The sequence below is a fragment of the Mesoplodon densirostris genome, chromosome 2 (genome assembly GCF_025265405.1).
Source record: "Mesoplodon densirostris isolate mMesDen1 chromosome 2, mMesDen1 primary haplotype, whole genome shotgun sequence".
Classification (NCBI taxonomy): Eukaryota; Metazoa; Chordata; class Mammalia; order Artiodactyla; family Ziphiidae; genus Mesoplodon; species Mesoplodon densirostris.
The window spans coordinates 151,034,614-151,052,023 of record NC_082662.1 but is presented as its reverse complement, the minus strand read 5'-3'; the positions used below and the strand labels follow the sequence as shown (position 1 = coordinate 151,052,023).

Genomic DNA, 17,410 nt, shown 5'->3' with positions numbered 1-17,410 from the left:
AGATCATAATGTTCATTTTGGAAATTTATCCAAGCACAGATAGTTTATAAATAAAGAAACAGAAATTGCCTATAATCCAGAGATAACCATTATTAATATTTTGGTTATTTAAAGTAGAATTCTTTGCTATGCTGATATCCATCACTATCCTCTCACCGTAAGTTATTTTTCTTCATGACCTCATTATCATATTTATTTACTACTTTATTTTCTATCTTCTTTACTATGTTTAGCCCACTGCTGCAAACCCCAGGCCCTATAATAATGACTGGCACATGGGAGGCACTCAGTAAGTTTCTGTTGAATAAATGAGTCTCTTTTTATATATAGAACAGAGCTGAGGTCATACTTTACATACAGTTCTAAATTTTTATTCATTTAGCATTATATTTCACCATGCCACTGACTAGTTTAAAACCCTTCAGTGAAGGGTTTAAAACCGTTTCTCATTACCCTTAGAACAAAACCTAAAATCCTTACTATATTCTGCAAGATGTTGGTATTTGGAAAGACACACAATCCTTATCTTTGGAGCTGCAGCATCTCAAATCCTCAGAATCCACATAGCCCAGCTCCAGGCTTTCCTCCCCATTTTCTCCCTTCCAGCCATGCTGGGCTCCTTATAATCTCCACCAACACAGCATACCCTCTCTTGTCTTGGGGCATATTCGTTTTCTAGTGCTGCTGTAACAAAATTACACTGGGTGGCTTAACAACAGACATTATTTTCTCACAATTCTGGAGGCTAGAAGTCCGGGACCAAGGTGTTGGTAGGGTTCATTTCTTCCAAGGCCTTTCTTCTTGGCTGATAGATTGCTGTTTTCTTCATGTCTTCACATGGTCTTTCCTCGTGCGTATCTGTCCCAAACTCCCCATCTTATGAGGACACCAGACACTCTAATTACCTCATTTAACCTTAATTACCTTCTTAAAGATCCTGTGTCCAAATACAGTCACAGACTGACGTATTTGGGATTACAACTTCAACATAAGATTTTGGGGTACACGATTCAACCCATAACACAAGGCTTTGAGCTAGTTGTTCCTTCTCTATTTGAGATCTCAGCTTAAATTTCACTTTTCAGACAACTTTTCCATGACAGTGACCAGGCTAGGTCAGCACTTTATATGCTCCCATAGTATCAGTGTCATCCCCTTTTAAAACTCTCATCACATTTGCAATTTCTTGTTCCATGTCTGTCTTTTGGATTCGACTGTAAAATACATGAGAACAAGACTTGGAACTGTGTTGAACATCACCTTCTTCCCAGAGCTTAGTTCAGTGCATGGTGAATAGGAAGGGCAATAAATCTTTGCTCAATTAATCCAAACTGAAGAGCATGCTCTTAGATATTAAAAACTTTTTATAAACATTGTTTTAATGAATGCACATTATTTTTATTGATGGGTCCTACTGTTCTTAATATTTACCCCATAGACATCTACATTATATCCAAATTTTTTCTCTTATTCACAATATTAGGATGGAAGTTTGTATCTGTCCCTCTATTTCCTTAGATTCCTAGTAATAGATAAACTGAGTTAAAAGGAAATAAACCATTTTAAGGCTTTAGGGTATACTGCTGAGTTGATTTCTAAAAAGATTGAACGAACTTAATACTTCTGTTAGCAGTAAAAATAAAACAAAAATAAGCACAAACTTATGAAAAGTATATGGAAAAGAGCTTGTTATATAAAATTTTGGTGAATATTTTATTGCCCAGTTTCTCAGAAAGGAATGTAAATCTGTGTTTTGTAGGTTTGGGGGAGAATTAGATTTCTGGATCTTGAATGAGGCATCCCTGTGTATGTATGGTGTTCGATATTTATTTTCACAACTCCCAGTGATGGAGATAATTTAATGCTCCCTTCAGGGTTAGAATACACATATGGGAGGGAATAGTAAGGCGGGGGTGGGTGGGAATTCCTTCACCTTTGTGTTCAAGTCTAGCAGCCTGATTCTTCTATTTTTCAGTACCTCTAGTTCGAGTCTGGGGGTTCCCACTCTCCAATTATCAAAGTAGAAAATGTGGATGATTGTCCTAGAATATGTGTAGGGAAATTTCCATCAAAATAAATGCAAATAAAGTCATGTGGATTCAGTAGGTAGAGAAGTTGGTGGAAGTTGAGGTCATTCTCATCTGCATCTATTTTCTCAATGAAATATATGTGGTGAGGTCATCACATGAGTGATGGGAGGAGCATAGGATATTTGAAAAGAAAGGTGGTGTGAAACTGTAGTCTCAGAGTGGGAAAATAAATTAGCTAGAGAAATGTGGTTGGAATTGTGGGAAGTATTGGATCTCATTTGAGATTTGTGTTCATGATTTAAAGTCAGGCCAGTCAGCACTGGTGGTGTGATTTCATCCAGTTCCAACAGCTACTTAAGTTTAGGTGAAAATCAGTGAGTAGTTGAGTTTAATAAGATTTAAAGTTTTGCCAAGTTTGTTCAAAAGAAGAAGAGACATTGGGAAGTGAGGTCATGGGGAGGGGTGATGGATTCTGAGAAACTGGAAGAATCGGTGGATTGGAGGTCCTGAAGAACTATCCAAGTGAGTGGACAAGACTGAGTTGAAAGTAATGATTAGAGACTGAGATCACAGGGCTTAAAAATATTTACATATTTTATTAAATATTAATATTAATGTAATAAGACAATTGGGGTTGGAATTCTCTTAGCTTAAGACCTCAGGTAAGAAAGGACTAATGAATGGATTAGTCCTTCTAAAGGTAGCAGCTGTCTGGGACTGCCTTGAGAACTTCATCTACTCTACAGATGGAGGAAGCTGGATGGGAGAGTGGGGAAAGGGAGTTTAAGACAAGCTAGCTGGCAGTGTTTGTCAGATTGCCTCTTGACCCAAGGTCAATGGCTTTTCCCAGAAATTGGGAAACGGTAAAGTAGGGGGTTCCTGTGTAGGATGTGCCTCCAGTTACTGCACAACCCCAACACCAGCGTGGTGGTGGTGGGAGGATAGCAGCCAGTCCCTTGGTGTTAAGTTCTTCTTCCTCTATTTAATGACTTTGGTTCTCTCCCTTAACCTGTGAGGAAGGTTTTCAATCTTTTCATTTTAAGAAACCCCATCCTACTATTACATCCAAAGTATTTTTTCATTATTACTTGCTGCTGCTATTTCTTAAGACAGTACCACTTCTTACACAGCTGAGACTAAAACAAGAATAGAAATGTGCTCTAACACCATAGGACTTCTAAAGTTATTTCTCCCACTATCATCTGGGATGATGAGTGCATTCTTTTATGGATTAAGAGAATCACCAGGGTTCTATCAATCAGTGGCCTCCCATTGACTACTTCACTGTAAAGGATGGATGGAAATTATAGACCTCCAGGCTTATTAGGGTAAGTTAAGAGCAAGGCTTTGAGAAGGATAAGCCTTCCTAGCAGGTAGATGCTGACATTTACTCGTTTCAACCATTAAATTACTTAGCTTCTTTTAGTAGATAGACCTCTTAAAGCTTGCTTTACCCAGAAAAGAGAAGCAACCTCCCCTTTGAAATCTTCCAAGAGATACTCCTGGATCCTTTAACTCTTCCTGAAATAGTGGTGCTTTGTCCTAGAGGAATGGAGGCACGCTGAGACTGGAATTAATGCCCAGAGAACCTGAGAATGGATGCTAACATTTCTAAACTTCAATCCCAGGTGGGGAGAAAGTGGTCAGGTGGGAAGGTAGTGGCTGAGCAAAAGGTGAGCAGAAACTGAAATGGGGGTGGAAGGAGGGGTGAGAAGGACTGAGAAAGGAAGGGAGAGGATGGCACACCGGAAGGAGCATAGGCTCTGGAAATAAACCAAGGCTCCCGTTCCATTGCCCAGGCACAAAATGTCGGACTTCATGTAAGATGATAAGAACTTGTTCAACTCTCAGTTTGCTGATCTTAAAGAAAACAATTATCAATAAATAACAGTGATTATTATTATTATCAGATCTTTCAAGATATCTGTGTTCAGAAACCCTGAAACACTACAGATGAAAAGCATAGTATCACAGTATCTGAAAGTGGCTGCTAAATGAAATGGTCTCACTGGAATTAACAGGAGAGGTCAGTATTACTCTTGATGAAAATATTAAAAGGACAAATGATTTTAATAATATTAGTAAACAAAAAATAAACACGTTACCAATATTGACACTGAATTACTAACTCCACTCTGAGGGTCCTAGTTGAGTTGTGGAACTGTTCAACATATGTTTGCATGTCTATACTCTAAGCTGTCCCCCAAATTTACTCTCGTAGGGTAAAATGAAAATTAAAGCGAAGACAGTGGTGAAAAAAATTTAAAGATATCAAATTATAAGGATATGCAAAGTGATGCTTAAAATTAAAACTAGACCAGGATATTTACATATTTTATTAATCTTTACAATCAGTCATTATAATCAAATACACAATTATATACAAGGATTATATACATTTTGCCCAGACTTTTACATCACAGTACATAGTTTCCCTTAGAAATATTGTATACATTTATCACCAAACAATAAAATCCAACAACAGTAGTGTTACAGCACCTGTTAGTACAGACATCTTTTTCATAAATTACATCATAAGAAAATATACGGCTGTAAATTGGGCTTTTAAAAATGTCTTTTATAAAATCTGAACATACAATATTTCATTCACAGAATGTTTTTTTTTTTCTATGTTCTGACTGAAGCCTTGTGCATAAAACGACCGGTTGGAATATTTATTAAATGCCCCCACCCCCGCCTCTACAATTATAAGCACTATTTGAATTACTGACGCTGAGCTTTCTTTATGATGAATTTGGCATGGGGTTTGGTGAGGGAACAAATGCTGGTTTTACTATTATAAGGGCTGTGAGATGGTAATTTAAATTTAAAAAAATCTCAAGAGAGCATATTAGAGACGTTAAAATCACAGAGTGCACAATTTTTTATTTTACCCTCTAACACTGAAGAAAAAGGGTATAATGTTAAAAAAAATTGTTCTGAAATAATTGTATTTTTGTTGGAAGCCTATTAAAAGTTAAAAACAAAACCTACCCAACAAAATATCCCATCCCAAACATATCTGGTAAATTACAATTCTTTCACTCTAAAACTTTATGGGAAAAGCACTGCAAATTAGGGTATACCATTTTAATGGACCTTCCTAAGCAGAAAAAACTATAACTATTTTTAGTAGGTAAACAAGTGAAGTTTTAAAACTTGAAAATACCTGAATTAAATACTTTCTCTAATATCTAACTTTTAACTTTCAGATAAAATCCTTACTTGATTCCGGGTTTGTAAACATTGTATAAATCCTTCTTAGTCAATTTTATGGCTGTGGTGATCACTTCAGCTCTATCTCTATGCAGTCAACAGCTAACTGAGGTAGACCAGATGTTTCTAAAATTCAGGGTTACATAGAATCCCCTGAATCTTTAGGAAGTAAATAAAATGCTATAAAAGATTTAAAAACAAAACATTTTTAAAAATGCCTAAGGATGCTGAAATGTTTTAATGAAATAAAAAACAACTTTGTGGCAGTATGTCAATTAAGAGTGGAGAGTCAATGACAATGTTGGAGTTTTGAAGCTGAACACTATACCTTCTTTTCCTAGCTAGGGAAAAATCACGTCTAATTCCTTCTGGGTATTAAGTATAATTTGTTAAATTTTTTTCCTTTTCTTTCTTTTTTTTTTAAGGATTCATTTTTCTAAACAAGCCAGCAATTTGCTTCTAAACCACAATGAATGGCAACAACTCCCCCTAATGGCCAAAGAAAGGGTAAGTGGCAGTAAGCTGGCTTTTCCTTGTATGCCACAAGATCTCTGCTGGAAATAAAATTACGTTGCTTTGATAACTTAGAAAATTTAGATTTAGACAAGGGCTCTGAGATACAAAAAGAAAATCAAATCAATGTATATAAGGCTTCTGTAATCCAAGTCTTAAAAGAACATCTCCTTTTCTCCAAGCCCCAGTCCTATAAATCAAGGCAAGTCAAGTAATTAAGCTTCAGCTATTTTGGCAGCTTTGCAACTAAGATGAACAAAGCACTATGTCTATCCTTCTGTATACTATATGTATTATAGTTCTATCTTCTTACGCCAAATTTCACATGCAGAGAGACTAAAAATATCCATTTTGGTGTCAGGTTTAATTAAGGGCCAATAAAGGTCGTGTATACTACTCTTTTTCCCCCCTCAAAGTGAATTCTCTATTAGGTTTATTACTCACCGACCCAATTAAGTTTAGCTGGAATTTTTGAAAGCAGCTATTTATCCCCTTATAAAATAACATGTTTACCTGGGATCTAAGACATACTGTACATGAATATACATAACTACAATACAGCACTGCTGTTCTTTTAACAGCTCCATATACAGTTTAAGTTCATCAGTACCTCAAAAACTGCGTTTTAAGAAAAAGGGTTTTATAATGTCATGGTACAGAAAAAAGAAATTAAGTCTCAAATATTCCTTTAGAACTGATTCAGGTAAGTTTAAAAAAATAAATAAAATGAGTAAAGCCATGATTTCAATTACAGGGCTGTCTACAGATATCAACAACGAAGTTTTTAAAACTTAAATGTGGCCAGCACCAGACTGCCACACACACACACACACTTAAATGTGGCCGGCACCAGACTGCCACACACACACACTCACACAAAGGAAAAAAAATTCTCATTAAGCTATATGGCTATATGTTAGTTGCTACTGTGTGTTTTACACAGGTTACTGTAGACTAATTTTCAAGTTCATATCAGAAGGAATATTTGTTTTAAAAAAAAGCAAACTTAAAAACCATGATTCAACAGAAAATGTGACAGACTTCTTAGGTGCAACTTTAGAAACTAGTTTCAAAGGAGGAAAAATAGTAGTTACTCCAGAATTTTTAGATCACTACCACAGTTTTATCATGGCTCCCTAAGATAGAAAAATGGAACAAAATGTATTCAGCTATTGGCAACATAGGCCTTGTGGCTCAAAATGCATTCTAAACATGGGATGGAGTAAGGCTGATGGCTAGAGGTAATCACCTCCAATGAAATGAACTGGAAAAGATATATAATTTACCCTACAAAGATATAACTTTAAGTTCCATTTCAGAGTAGTCACAGCTTTCCTTACGGAAGGCCCAATGGCAAGTTCATATTGCAACATTATAGTTTCTCCCCTTGCTCCATTTTTCAAAAGTATTAAGTAACCAATTTCCATGGTATATGACCTTTTTACCTGGTCCCAATGATTAGTCTTTATGCAGAGAACTCACTGAGAAAGTACACTGGCTTCACTTTTGGTTTAAATGAAAAGGACACTGTTAAAGAGGGGAAAAAAAATCAAGTCATCTTGATCATGTTACATAATGAAGCAAGTGAAAATGATGAGCAAAGACTGTTTTCACCATGAATGTATTTGCTTCATAACCACTTAGGTCACTTTTGAGTGTTTCTGTGAAGGCAGCATAACCAGAATGCCCAAAATACTCCTATGTGTTTTCCCCAAAGAGCCTCTAACCCCAAAACCAAGAAAATCGAGAGCTTCCTTCAATTAGAAAGCTGTACAAATTTGTATTCCCCACCTCACAGTTAAGTGAATTTGTTTCTTATCTACCGTCTAGAGAGTGCAGAAATCTGCTTCCTAGAAACGTCCAATAATCTTTTCCTGGCCTGAGATGCAGCAGGGTGGTGCAACGCTCTCACCTGAGGGGGAAACTGTGAGTTTGCATTTTTGATGGGACAGTTATAAACAAGGTCAGTTCTAACACAGCATGTTCCAGATTCCTATGATAACTAACTCTCCCAGTCAGAACGTGGTTGTTCATCACCATACTTAGAGCCTCCCGTGAGAGAGCCTGCTTAGTATCAGGGTATCTATTATCCACAGTTTACCTTTTCTTTTGAAATACCTACCACCAGGTAGACTTTAGTGAGTCAGAGCTCATCCTTCTCCATCATTTCAAATGCTTCTATATCTTCATTCCAGTCTGCTAATATGGAGTCTATAGGTTGGACCTTTTTACCCCAGCTAACATTAGGATTGGAATCCTCCTCAGTTTCTGATTGTTCTTGAAGCTGGTTATCTAAATCTGTACATTCACCATCAAGACTTGTAGTCTCATGGCTTTCCGTGGGATTAGAATTCTGTTCAGGAGGAGAAATGCTTGCAGCATTGTCCGTATCTGCTGGAGACAAAGATTCTGGGTGAGAGTTTAGAGAACTTTCCTCAGGAGACTCCTGATCAACCAAATCAACCTCCTGAGAACTTGATGCAATCTGTTCAGCACTCTGATTCTGAGAATCATTTTCAGAGGATGGTTGTTCTTCATTTTCCATCTCAGGATCTGTATATGAAAGAAACAAACTTCATGCTACTTTCCCCACAAAACATGTACTATCACATTCTCAAAACCATACTGGTTTTGGTAATAAAACAAAAAAATAAAAGTTAAAGAAAATCATGTTAATGCAGAATGACTCTAATAACTAATAAGACTGCCTTCAATGGGATTAGTAAATGCCAAGAAATATACTAACAATAATACTATTAAAATGCATATAAATTTGTATTATGTCTCAGATTTATTAAATATCTAAATTCAGGAAAGCCTGCACATGAGAACATACCAAATAGAATACATTTTTAAAATTTATTTATTTTAAACATCTTTGAGTATAACTGCTTTACGATGTTGTGTTAGATTCTGCTGTATAACAAAGTGAATCAACTATATGTATATATCCCCATATCCCCTCCCTCTTACGTCTCCCTCCCACCCTCCCTATCCCACCCCTCTAGGTGGTCACAAAGCACAGAGCTGATCTCCCTGTGCCATGCGGCTGCTTCCCACTAGCTATCGATTTTACATTTGGTAGTGTATATATGTCAGTGTTACTCTCTCACTTGGTCTCAGCTTACACTTCCCCCTCCCCGTGTCCTCAAGTCCATTCTCTACAACTGCGTCTTTATAAATAGAATACATTTTAAACAGCACATGACATTGCTGTACTTTAAGATAATATTCTTTGAAAAGTGAAATTCCCACTCAGTAAACCATGAAAATGCAGATAATACAAAACTTTGAATGATTCATGGATATCAGTGTGATTGATCAAATACAATATTTTCATAAACACAAAACCAGATTATTTACAAAACTTCTATTTCATTATTGGAGATCTATGAATTCTAAGATATAATCATAAAATCCACTGGAAGGATAAAAAGCAGTTTAAACTTCTTGTAATGAATATATAATAAAACCACTAGAGGCATTTTATTTAGGGTTCCTAGAAGAAAGTGCTTAAATATTAGCATTGACACCCACATGCTGCATTCTCAGACTCTGCAGTCAGTTGGTAAAGATCTCCCAAGTGTCCACTGTGTGGCAGGCACTGTGTAAGGTGCTAGGGATAAAACGAGGTGAAAACACACACCTGACCTGCCCTTCTGAATCTTATAGTCCAGCTGGGGAAAACAAAGTTTAGGAATAATCACACAATAGAAAACTCTGTGACACATGTCATGGTGTTAGGAAAGAATAAGGAGATTTGAGGGCTTCCTTCAGAAAGTGATACTTAACTGTGATATAAAAGATAATCAGAGTTAATTAGTCAAAGAAGAAAGGGAAGATGGACTTATGATAAAACCAGAAAAACTGAAGGAAAATACAGGCATACAGGGAGGTAGAGGAGGGTGTGTATACATATACCCTGATTAGGTAGGATTACCTGGCTAGGGAAGTTTAAGATAGTTCTTAGGTGGGGTTGGTCAGGGGGAAGGAGGGCAAGGGGGAGGAGTCCCCACACATTCTCTCAGCTGTGGAAAGGGTACATTTTAATGTGACATCAAGGCAAACTATGGTGGGGCCCAAAGAAGAGAAAGCAGTGTCTGGCTGCTTAGGGCTCATTTATGCTAGGCTACCCTAAGTAGGGAGAAGGGAAAGAAGAACCTTCAACTTTGTTTCTAGATTGCATTAATCTAGCTTAGAAGAATAGGAAAAAGTGTAAGGCTATTTCTTCTAGTAATAAAGATTGTGATTTTGGCAAAAAATCACTCTAGGGTTACATGTTATATAATATTATTTTGGAAATCTAGCTAATAAAATAGAAGAAGAAAACAGAATAGTATAGGCTCCAATCAAGATGGCAGCGGCCAAGAACGTGGAACTCACCTCCTCCCACAAATACATCAAAAATACATCTACAGATGGAACAATTCTCACAGAACACCTACTGAACACTGGCAGAAGACCTCAAACACCTGAAAGGACTAGAAAGAGCTCTACTAACGGGGTAGGACGAAGGGGGAAAAAAAAAGGAAGTGGGACGGGACCTATGCCCCTGGGAGGGAGCTGAAAAGAGGAAAGGTTCCTGCACCCTGGGAAGCCCCCTCAGATCAGCTGGGACAGAAAGGCAGCTTCAGAGGCACAGAGGAGAGTGCAACAACCAGTTTGTGGCAGGCAGGAGAGAGACCCACACAGACTGTTGCACCGCTACCCTGCATGCCCCAGCCTGAGACGTGCGTCCGCTGGTACAGGCAGGGGCCGAGTGCTGATACTCGGAGTTTAGAGGACAGACCTAGGGAGACGACTGCTGTTGGCTGTGCAGAGAAAGCCTGAAGGGGCTGGAGTGTGCTATGGCCACAGCCAGGGGTGTCTGCAGAAGCCCAGGCCTGCCTCAGAACTAAGAGCCATTGTTAAGTGGGGCACAAAGGGAAGGGTGCCAGGGCAGCCCCTTTCTCCACATGCCAGCCTCTGCCTCCACCGACTCCGGGACACTGCACAACAGCCACTGCCTCAGGGGCTCCAGACTCAGCAGATTCCTGCAACCCAGCTGCCTCCTCGGGCTCCCACCTGGGCAGGCTCAGGGGTCCCAGCCACCGCCTAGGCTGGCACCTGCACCAACCACCACCTCGGCAGGCCCCAGGAGCAGACACCAGTGAGCTGCCCACGCACAGAAGCAGGCCTGAAACCACATCTGAGCCCCAGGGGCCGCGTGACTTAGGAAGCAGGGCTGCAATCTCTCCCCGCAGCTGTGTGAGCTGTGTACTTACACCTCCGCTGCTGGCTTTGTAAATTCAGCATCTGCAGGACATCCGAGTAGACAACAGGTGCTCCCATGCTGGGGTAGGTCTGGCCTTAGCAGCTGTGGGCTTGCTTTGTGGGCACGTGCACATGGGCTGGGCCTGGGTTTGAGCTGCCTCCATAGCTCCCACAGCAGGTCCAGGTGTGCAACTACTACAGTCCTGGGACCCGGCTTTAGTGGATCTGTGCTGGTGGCCTTGTGAAAACAACACCTGAGGGACACCAGGGCTGACTGCCAGCATTCCCAAGGTTGAGACGGGGCTGAGGGCAGTATACTTTGTGAGCCCACACAATGGGTGACAGGTGACACAACAGAGCACACTCACTGGTGAACAGCCCTGGTAGAGGAATACTCAGCGGCTCCTCCTCCCCCTGTGGGAATGCTCCAATCCCACCTACCTCACACTGCAGCTCAGAAACGGATCTGGGGGCTTCTACTCCAACAGCTAGGGAACAGACCCAGCCCCTGACAGGGCAGTAACAACCACAGAGCAGAAGAGGAGGCCCCGATCAATATCCAGTGCAGGCTCTGGTCACCACAACACCAGTCACACCTCCCATCAAGGGGATAACGGCCAGCATACACTGAGGAAAGAGGGAACAGGCATCCACACTAAAAACAGCCCTCACACCAAAAAATATTAAACCCACACAGGCTATACAGGGATGCTCCCACATAAAAATAGCCCTCCAAGACCACAGAGATAATTGTTTCTCCTAAACTCACAGAGCAAGAGAAGTGTAAGTAAAATGAAGAGGCAGAGGACCACTCCCAATTAAAAGATCCAGAGAATCCCCTGAACGAACAAACAACGAAACAGGCCTCTTCAGTGTAAGAGACATCGAGTTCAAACAGGAGATAATGAAAATACTGATGGAGTTAAGAAGGACTACTGATAGAAAGGCAGATTACTATTACTAGAAACTACAAACAGGCACCAAGAAAAATTAGAGAATTCATTCACTGAGACAAAAGCTGAGCTAAAGGCAATGAACAGCAGAAAAAATAATGCAGAACGAATAAGTGATCTGGAAGATAGAATCATGGAAATCACCCAGTCAGAACAACAGAAAGCCACATGAAAAAAAAAATGAAAGCAATATAAGAAAGCAATATAAGAATAAAGCATGCCAACGTACACTTAGTAGGGATCCCAGAAGAGAGAGAAAACAGGATTGAAGATGTCTTTGAAGCAATTATGGCTGAAAACTTCCCAAACCTAAAGAAGGGGACAGATATCCAGGTACAGGAAGCACAGAGGGTCCCAAACAAGATAAACCCAAACAGACCTACACCAAGACATATTATAATAAAAATGGCAAAAGTTAAAGAGAGGATTCTAAAGGCAGCAAGAGAAAAACAGAGTTAATTACAAGGGAACCCCCCATAAGGCTGTATCAGTTGATTTCTCTACAGAAACGCTGCAGGTCAGAAGGGAGTGGCAAGATACAAAGTCCTAAAAGGGAAAAATGTGAAATGTAGGATACTCTGTCCAGCAAGATTATCAAATTTAAAATCAGAGAGAGAAAGAATTTCCCGGACAAGCAAAAACTAAAGGAATACAGCAATATTAAACCTATCCTAAAGGAATCATTGAAAGGTCTTCTCTAAATAGAAAAAAAGTTAGAATCTTTAGGGAAAAAAACCATAAATGGAAAGTAAATCATTTAAATAAGCCAGTACACAGATTTTTTAAAATCACAATTAAAAAAAAATTTCTGTGAAAGCAATGATAACCACAATGAATAGCAAAAGGATGAACATGAAGATGTAAAAGAGGACATCAAAATCATAAAATGTGGGGGAGGAGAGTAAGAAAATATAGATTTTTTTTTCTAGAATGTGTTTGAGCCTACATGACTACCAGTCTAAAGCAAGCAGATATAGGAAGGGGTTAATATACTTGAAAAACAGGGTAACCACAAATCAAAAACATACAATAGATACACAAAAGAGGGTAACCACAAATCAAAAACATACAACAGATTCACAAAAACCAAAACCAGATTTTATGAATCTATCACATACAATAGATTCATAGAACAAAAGAAAATCATCAGACCACAAAAGGAAAAACCGAAAGAAAAAGAAAAGGACAAAGAAGAAATATAAAATCAACAGGAAAACAAGGTTTAAAATGGTAATAAATACATATCTATCAATAATTACCTTAAATGTCAATGAACCAAATGCTCCAATCAAAAGAGACAGAGTGGCAGATTAGATTAAAAAAAACAAGGGCCTAAAATATGCTGTCTACAAGAGACCCACTTTAGAGCAAAGGACACACATAGATTGAAAATGAGGAGATGGAAAAAGATATTTCATGCAAACAGAAATGACAAGAAAGCAGGGGTCGCAATACTATTTATCAGACAAAATAGACTTTAAAACAAAGGCTATAAAGAAAGATGAAGAAGGGCACTATATAATGATAAAAGGATCAATACCAGCAGAGGATATTACACTCATCAACACATATGCACCCAATACAGCACCCAAATACAAAAAACAAACACAGTCATAAAGGGAGAAACTGATGGGAATACAATAATAGTAGGAGACTTTAACACCCCACTCACATCAATGAAAAGATCTTTGAGACAGAAAATCAATAAGGCAACAGAGATCCTAAATAATACAATAGAACAGTTAGACTTAATTGATATTTTCAGGACATTACACCCCAAAAAAGCAGAATACACATTCTTTTCAAGTGCACATGGAACATTCTCTAAGATTGACCACATATTAGGCCACAAAACAAGCCTCAGCAAATTTAAGAGTATAAAAATTATTTCAAGCATCTTTACTGACCATAACAGCATGAAACTAGAAAACAATCACAAGGAAAGAAATGAGAAAAAACAATTACATGGAGACTAAACCACATGCTACTACAAAACCAATGGGACAATGATGGAAAAAAAAAATTAAAAAATACTTTGATGCACTTCCCCAGTGGTCCAGTGGTAAAGAATCTGCCTTCCAATGCAGGGGACGTGGGTTCAACTCCTGGTCAGGGAACTAAGATCCCAAGTGCTGTGGGGCAACTAAGCTGGGTGCCACAACTACTGAGCCCACAGGCCTCAACTAGAGAGCCTGTGTGCCGCAACTACAGAGCCCATGCACTCTGGAGCCTGAGTGTCATAACTACAGAGAGAAAACCCACACGCCACAACTAGAGAGAAGACTGCGTGTCACAACTAGAGAGAAGCCTGTTTGCTGAAATGAAGATCTCGTGTGCCTCAACTAAGACCTGACACAGCCAAAAATAAAAAATAAAATAAATACTTTGAGGTAAATGACAATGAAAACACAACCATACAAATAACATAGGATGCAGCAAAAGCAGCTCTTAGAGGGAAGTTCATAGTGATACAGGCCTTCTTTAAGAAACAAGAAAAGTCTCAAATAAACAACCTAACCCACCACCTAAACGAATTAGAAAAAGAACAAACAAAACCTAAAGTCAACAGAAGGAAGGCGATAATAAAGATCAGAGAGGAAATAAATAGAGACTAGAAAAAACAATAAAAAAATAATCAGGGAGGAATCAAGATGGCAGAGGAGTAGGATGTGGAGCTTACCTTCTGCCACAAATACATCAAAAACACATCTACAAGTGGAACGATTCACACAGAACATCTACTGAATGCTGGCAGAACTCAGACTTCTGAAAGGGCAAGAAAACCTCCACGTAAACAGGTGGGTTGAAAGAAAAAAGAAAAAAAAAAAAGAGAAAGGAATCACGATGGGACTTGTGCCCCAGGGAGGGAGCTGTGAAGAAGGAAACGTTTCCCCACCCTGGGAAGTCCCCTCACCAGTGGGGAGATCAGCCTGGACAGAGGGTGTGCTTCGGAGACTCAGAGGAGAGTGCAGCAACCAGTTTGCAGAAGGCAAAATGGACAGAGACCTGCACCTATGGTTGGTACCACCATCCTACATTCCCCAGCCTGAGATGCTCATCTGCTGGTATGGACAGGGGCTGGATGCTGAAGCTGTGGCTTTGGAGGTCAGACCCAGGGAGAGGACCAAGGGTTGGCTGCAGGGAGACAGCCTGAAGAGGCTGGAGTGTGGCACTTGGAAGAGGTCTGGGCCTGACAGAGAGGCAAGGCACCATTGTTGGGGGGCACACGAGGAGAGGTATGGGACTGCCATAGGAGCTTCTTTCTGTGCATGTGGGCTCTCAGGCAACAGGACGCCATCTATACGAGCTCCAGGTGCAGGCACGAGCCACTGCTGCTATTGTGGGCTCCAGAGATGGGCATGGGCCATCACCACAGCTAAACAACCTGTGAGCAGGCACCAAGTGCTGCCCAAGCTGTCCCGGGAGTGTGCCAGCCACCTCCACCATTGGGAAACCTGCAAGCAGGCGCCAATCACTTTCCCTGCTGCCCCGGGATGTTGCCCCTACTGGGAGACACAGCAGTGGGTGCCAAGCACTGCCCCTGCTGTCCTGGGAATGCAAGGGCAGCTGCTGACACTAGGCGACCCAGGAGCAGGTGCCAGTTGCTGCCCCTGCTGTTCCAGGGGTGCGTGGGCTGCCGCCGCAGTTAGGGGACCCACGAGCAGACTGCAAGCACTTGCCCCCGCTGTTCTGGGCACTCACAGCCCACTGCCACTGCTGGAAGTCCCGCAGGTGGGCACGAATTGCTGCCCCCACCATACAGGGAATGCACACAGGCCACCGCACCTAAATATCCCATATCAAGGGGATAACAGCCAGTACACGCTTAGGAAAGAGGTAGCAAGCATCCAAACTAAAAGCAACCCTTGATTCTGGACATGATGGTGGAGTAGAAGGACTTGAGCTCAACCTCTTCTCATGAAAACACTAAAACCAGAACTAATTGCTGAACAACCATCAACAAAAGACTGGAACCTACAAAAAAAGGTACATCCAAAGACAAAGAAGAAGTTACAATGAGATGGTAGGAGGAGCTTTTGCAATATAATCAAATCTCACAGTCACCAGGTGGGCAACCCACAAAACTGGAAAATCATTATATGGCAGAGGTACTCCCGCAGCAGTCAGTTCTGAGACCCTTGTCAGGCTCCCCAGCCTGGGGGGCTGGCATTGGGAGGCGGGGCCCCCAGAGCATTTGGCTTTGAAGCCCAGCAGGACTTGAGTGCAGGAGCTCCACAGGACTGGAGGAAACAGAGATCCCACTCTTGAGGGTGTGTACACAAGATTTCACGTGCACTAGGACCCAGCACAAACTAGTGGCTCCATAGGAGCCAGGGCTAGACCTACATGAGGATCTTGGAGGGTCTACTGGGGATGTGGGAGTTGGATGTGGCTCACTGTGGGGGCAAGAACACTGGTGGTGGAGGCTCCAGGGAATATTGATTGGCTGAGCTCTCCTGGAGGTCGCCATTTTGGTACTGAGACCTGGCCCCACCCAACAGCCTGCAGGCTCCAGTGGTGGAACGCCTAGGCCAAACAATCAGCAGGGGTGGAACACAGCTCCACCAATCAGCAGACAGGCTGCCTGAAGTTGTACTGAGCTCACAGCCACCTCTATACACACCCCTTGACAGGGCCCTGCCCACCAGAGGGACAAGACCCAGCTCCACCAACCACTGGAGAGCCCCAGTCCCTCCTACCAGGAAGCCTGCACAAGCTACTGGACCAACCTCACCCACCAGGGGACAGACACCAGAAGCAAGAGGAACTACAATCCTGCAGCCTGTGGAAAGGAGACCACAAACACAGTAAGTTAGACAAAATGAGACGGCAAAGAAATATATTTTAGACTAAGGAACAAGATAAAAAACCGGAAGAACAACTAAGTGAATTAGAGATAGTCAATCTACCTGAAAAAGAATTCAGAGTAATGACAGTAAAGGTGGTCCAAGATCTCAGAAAAAGAATGGAGGCACAGACCAAGAAGATACAAGAAATGTTTAACAAAGACATAGAGGACTTAAAGAACAGAGATGAATAATACAATAACTGAAATGAAAAAATACACTAGAAAGAAATAATGGCAGAATAAATGAGGCAGAAGAACGAATAAGTGTGCTGGAAGACACAGCGGTGGAAATCACTGCCATGGAAGAGAATAAAGAAAAAAGAATGAAAAGAAGTGACAACAGTCTAAGGGACCTCTGGGACAACAGTAAACACACCAGCATTTGCATTTATTTGAAGAGATGATAGCTGAAAGCTTCCTTAACATGAGAAAGGAAACATTCACTCAACTCCAGGAAGTGCAAAGAGTCCCATACAAGATAAACACAAGGAGGAACACGGTAAGACACATATTAATCAAACTGACAAAAATTAAAGACAAAGAAAAAATATTAAAAGGAACAAGGGAAAGCAACAAATAACATACAAGGAAATCCC

General features: G+C 40.7%; 1 protein-coding gene across 2 annotated transcripts in view; it reads right to left on the bottom strand.

The window, feature by feature from the left end:
• Positions 1-4,384: 4,384 nt before the first annotated feature.
• EDEM3 (ER degradation enhancing alpha-mannosidase like protein 3) overlaps positions 4,385-17,410 on the bottom strand; it is an 87,334-nt gene continuing 74,308 nt past the window's right edge. For both annotated transcript variants that reach the window (XM_060091145.1, XM_060091146.1), the window contains exon 20: positions 4,385-8,312. In XM_060091145.1, coding sequence (XP_059947128.1) covers positions 7,903-8,312 — 410 coding nt within the window. In that variant the 3' untranslated portion in view covers positions 4,385-7,902. The remainder of the gene's footprint in view (positions 8,313-17,410) is intronic.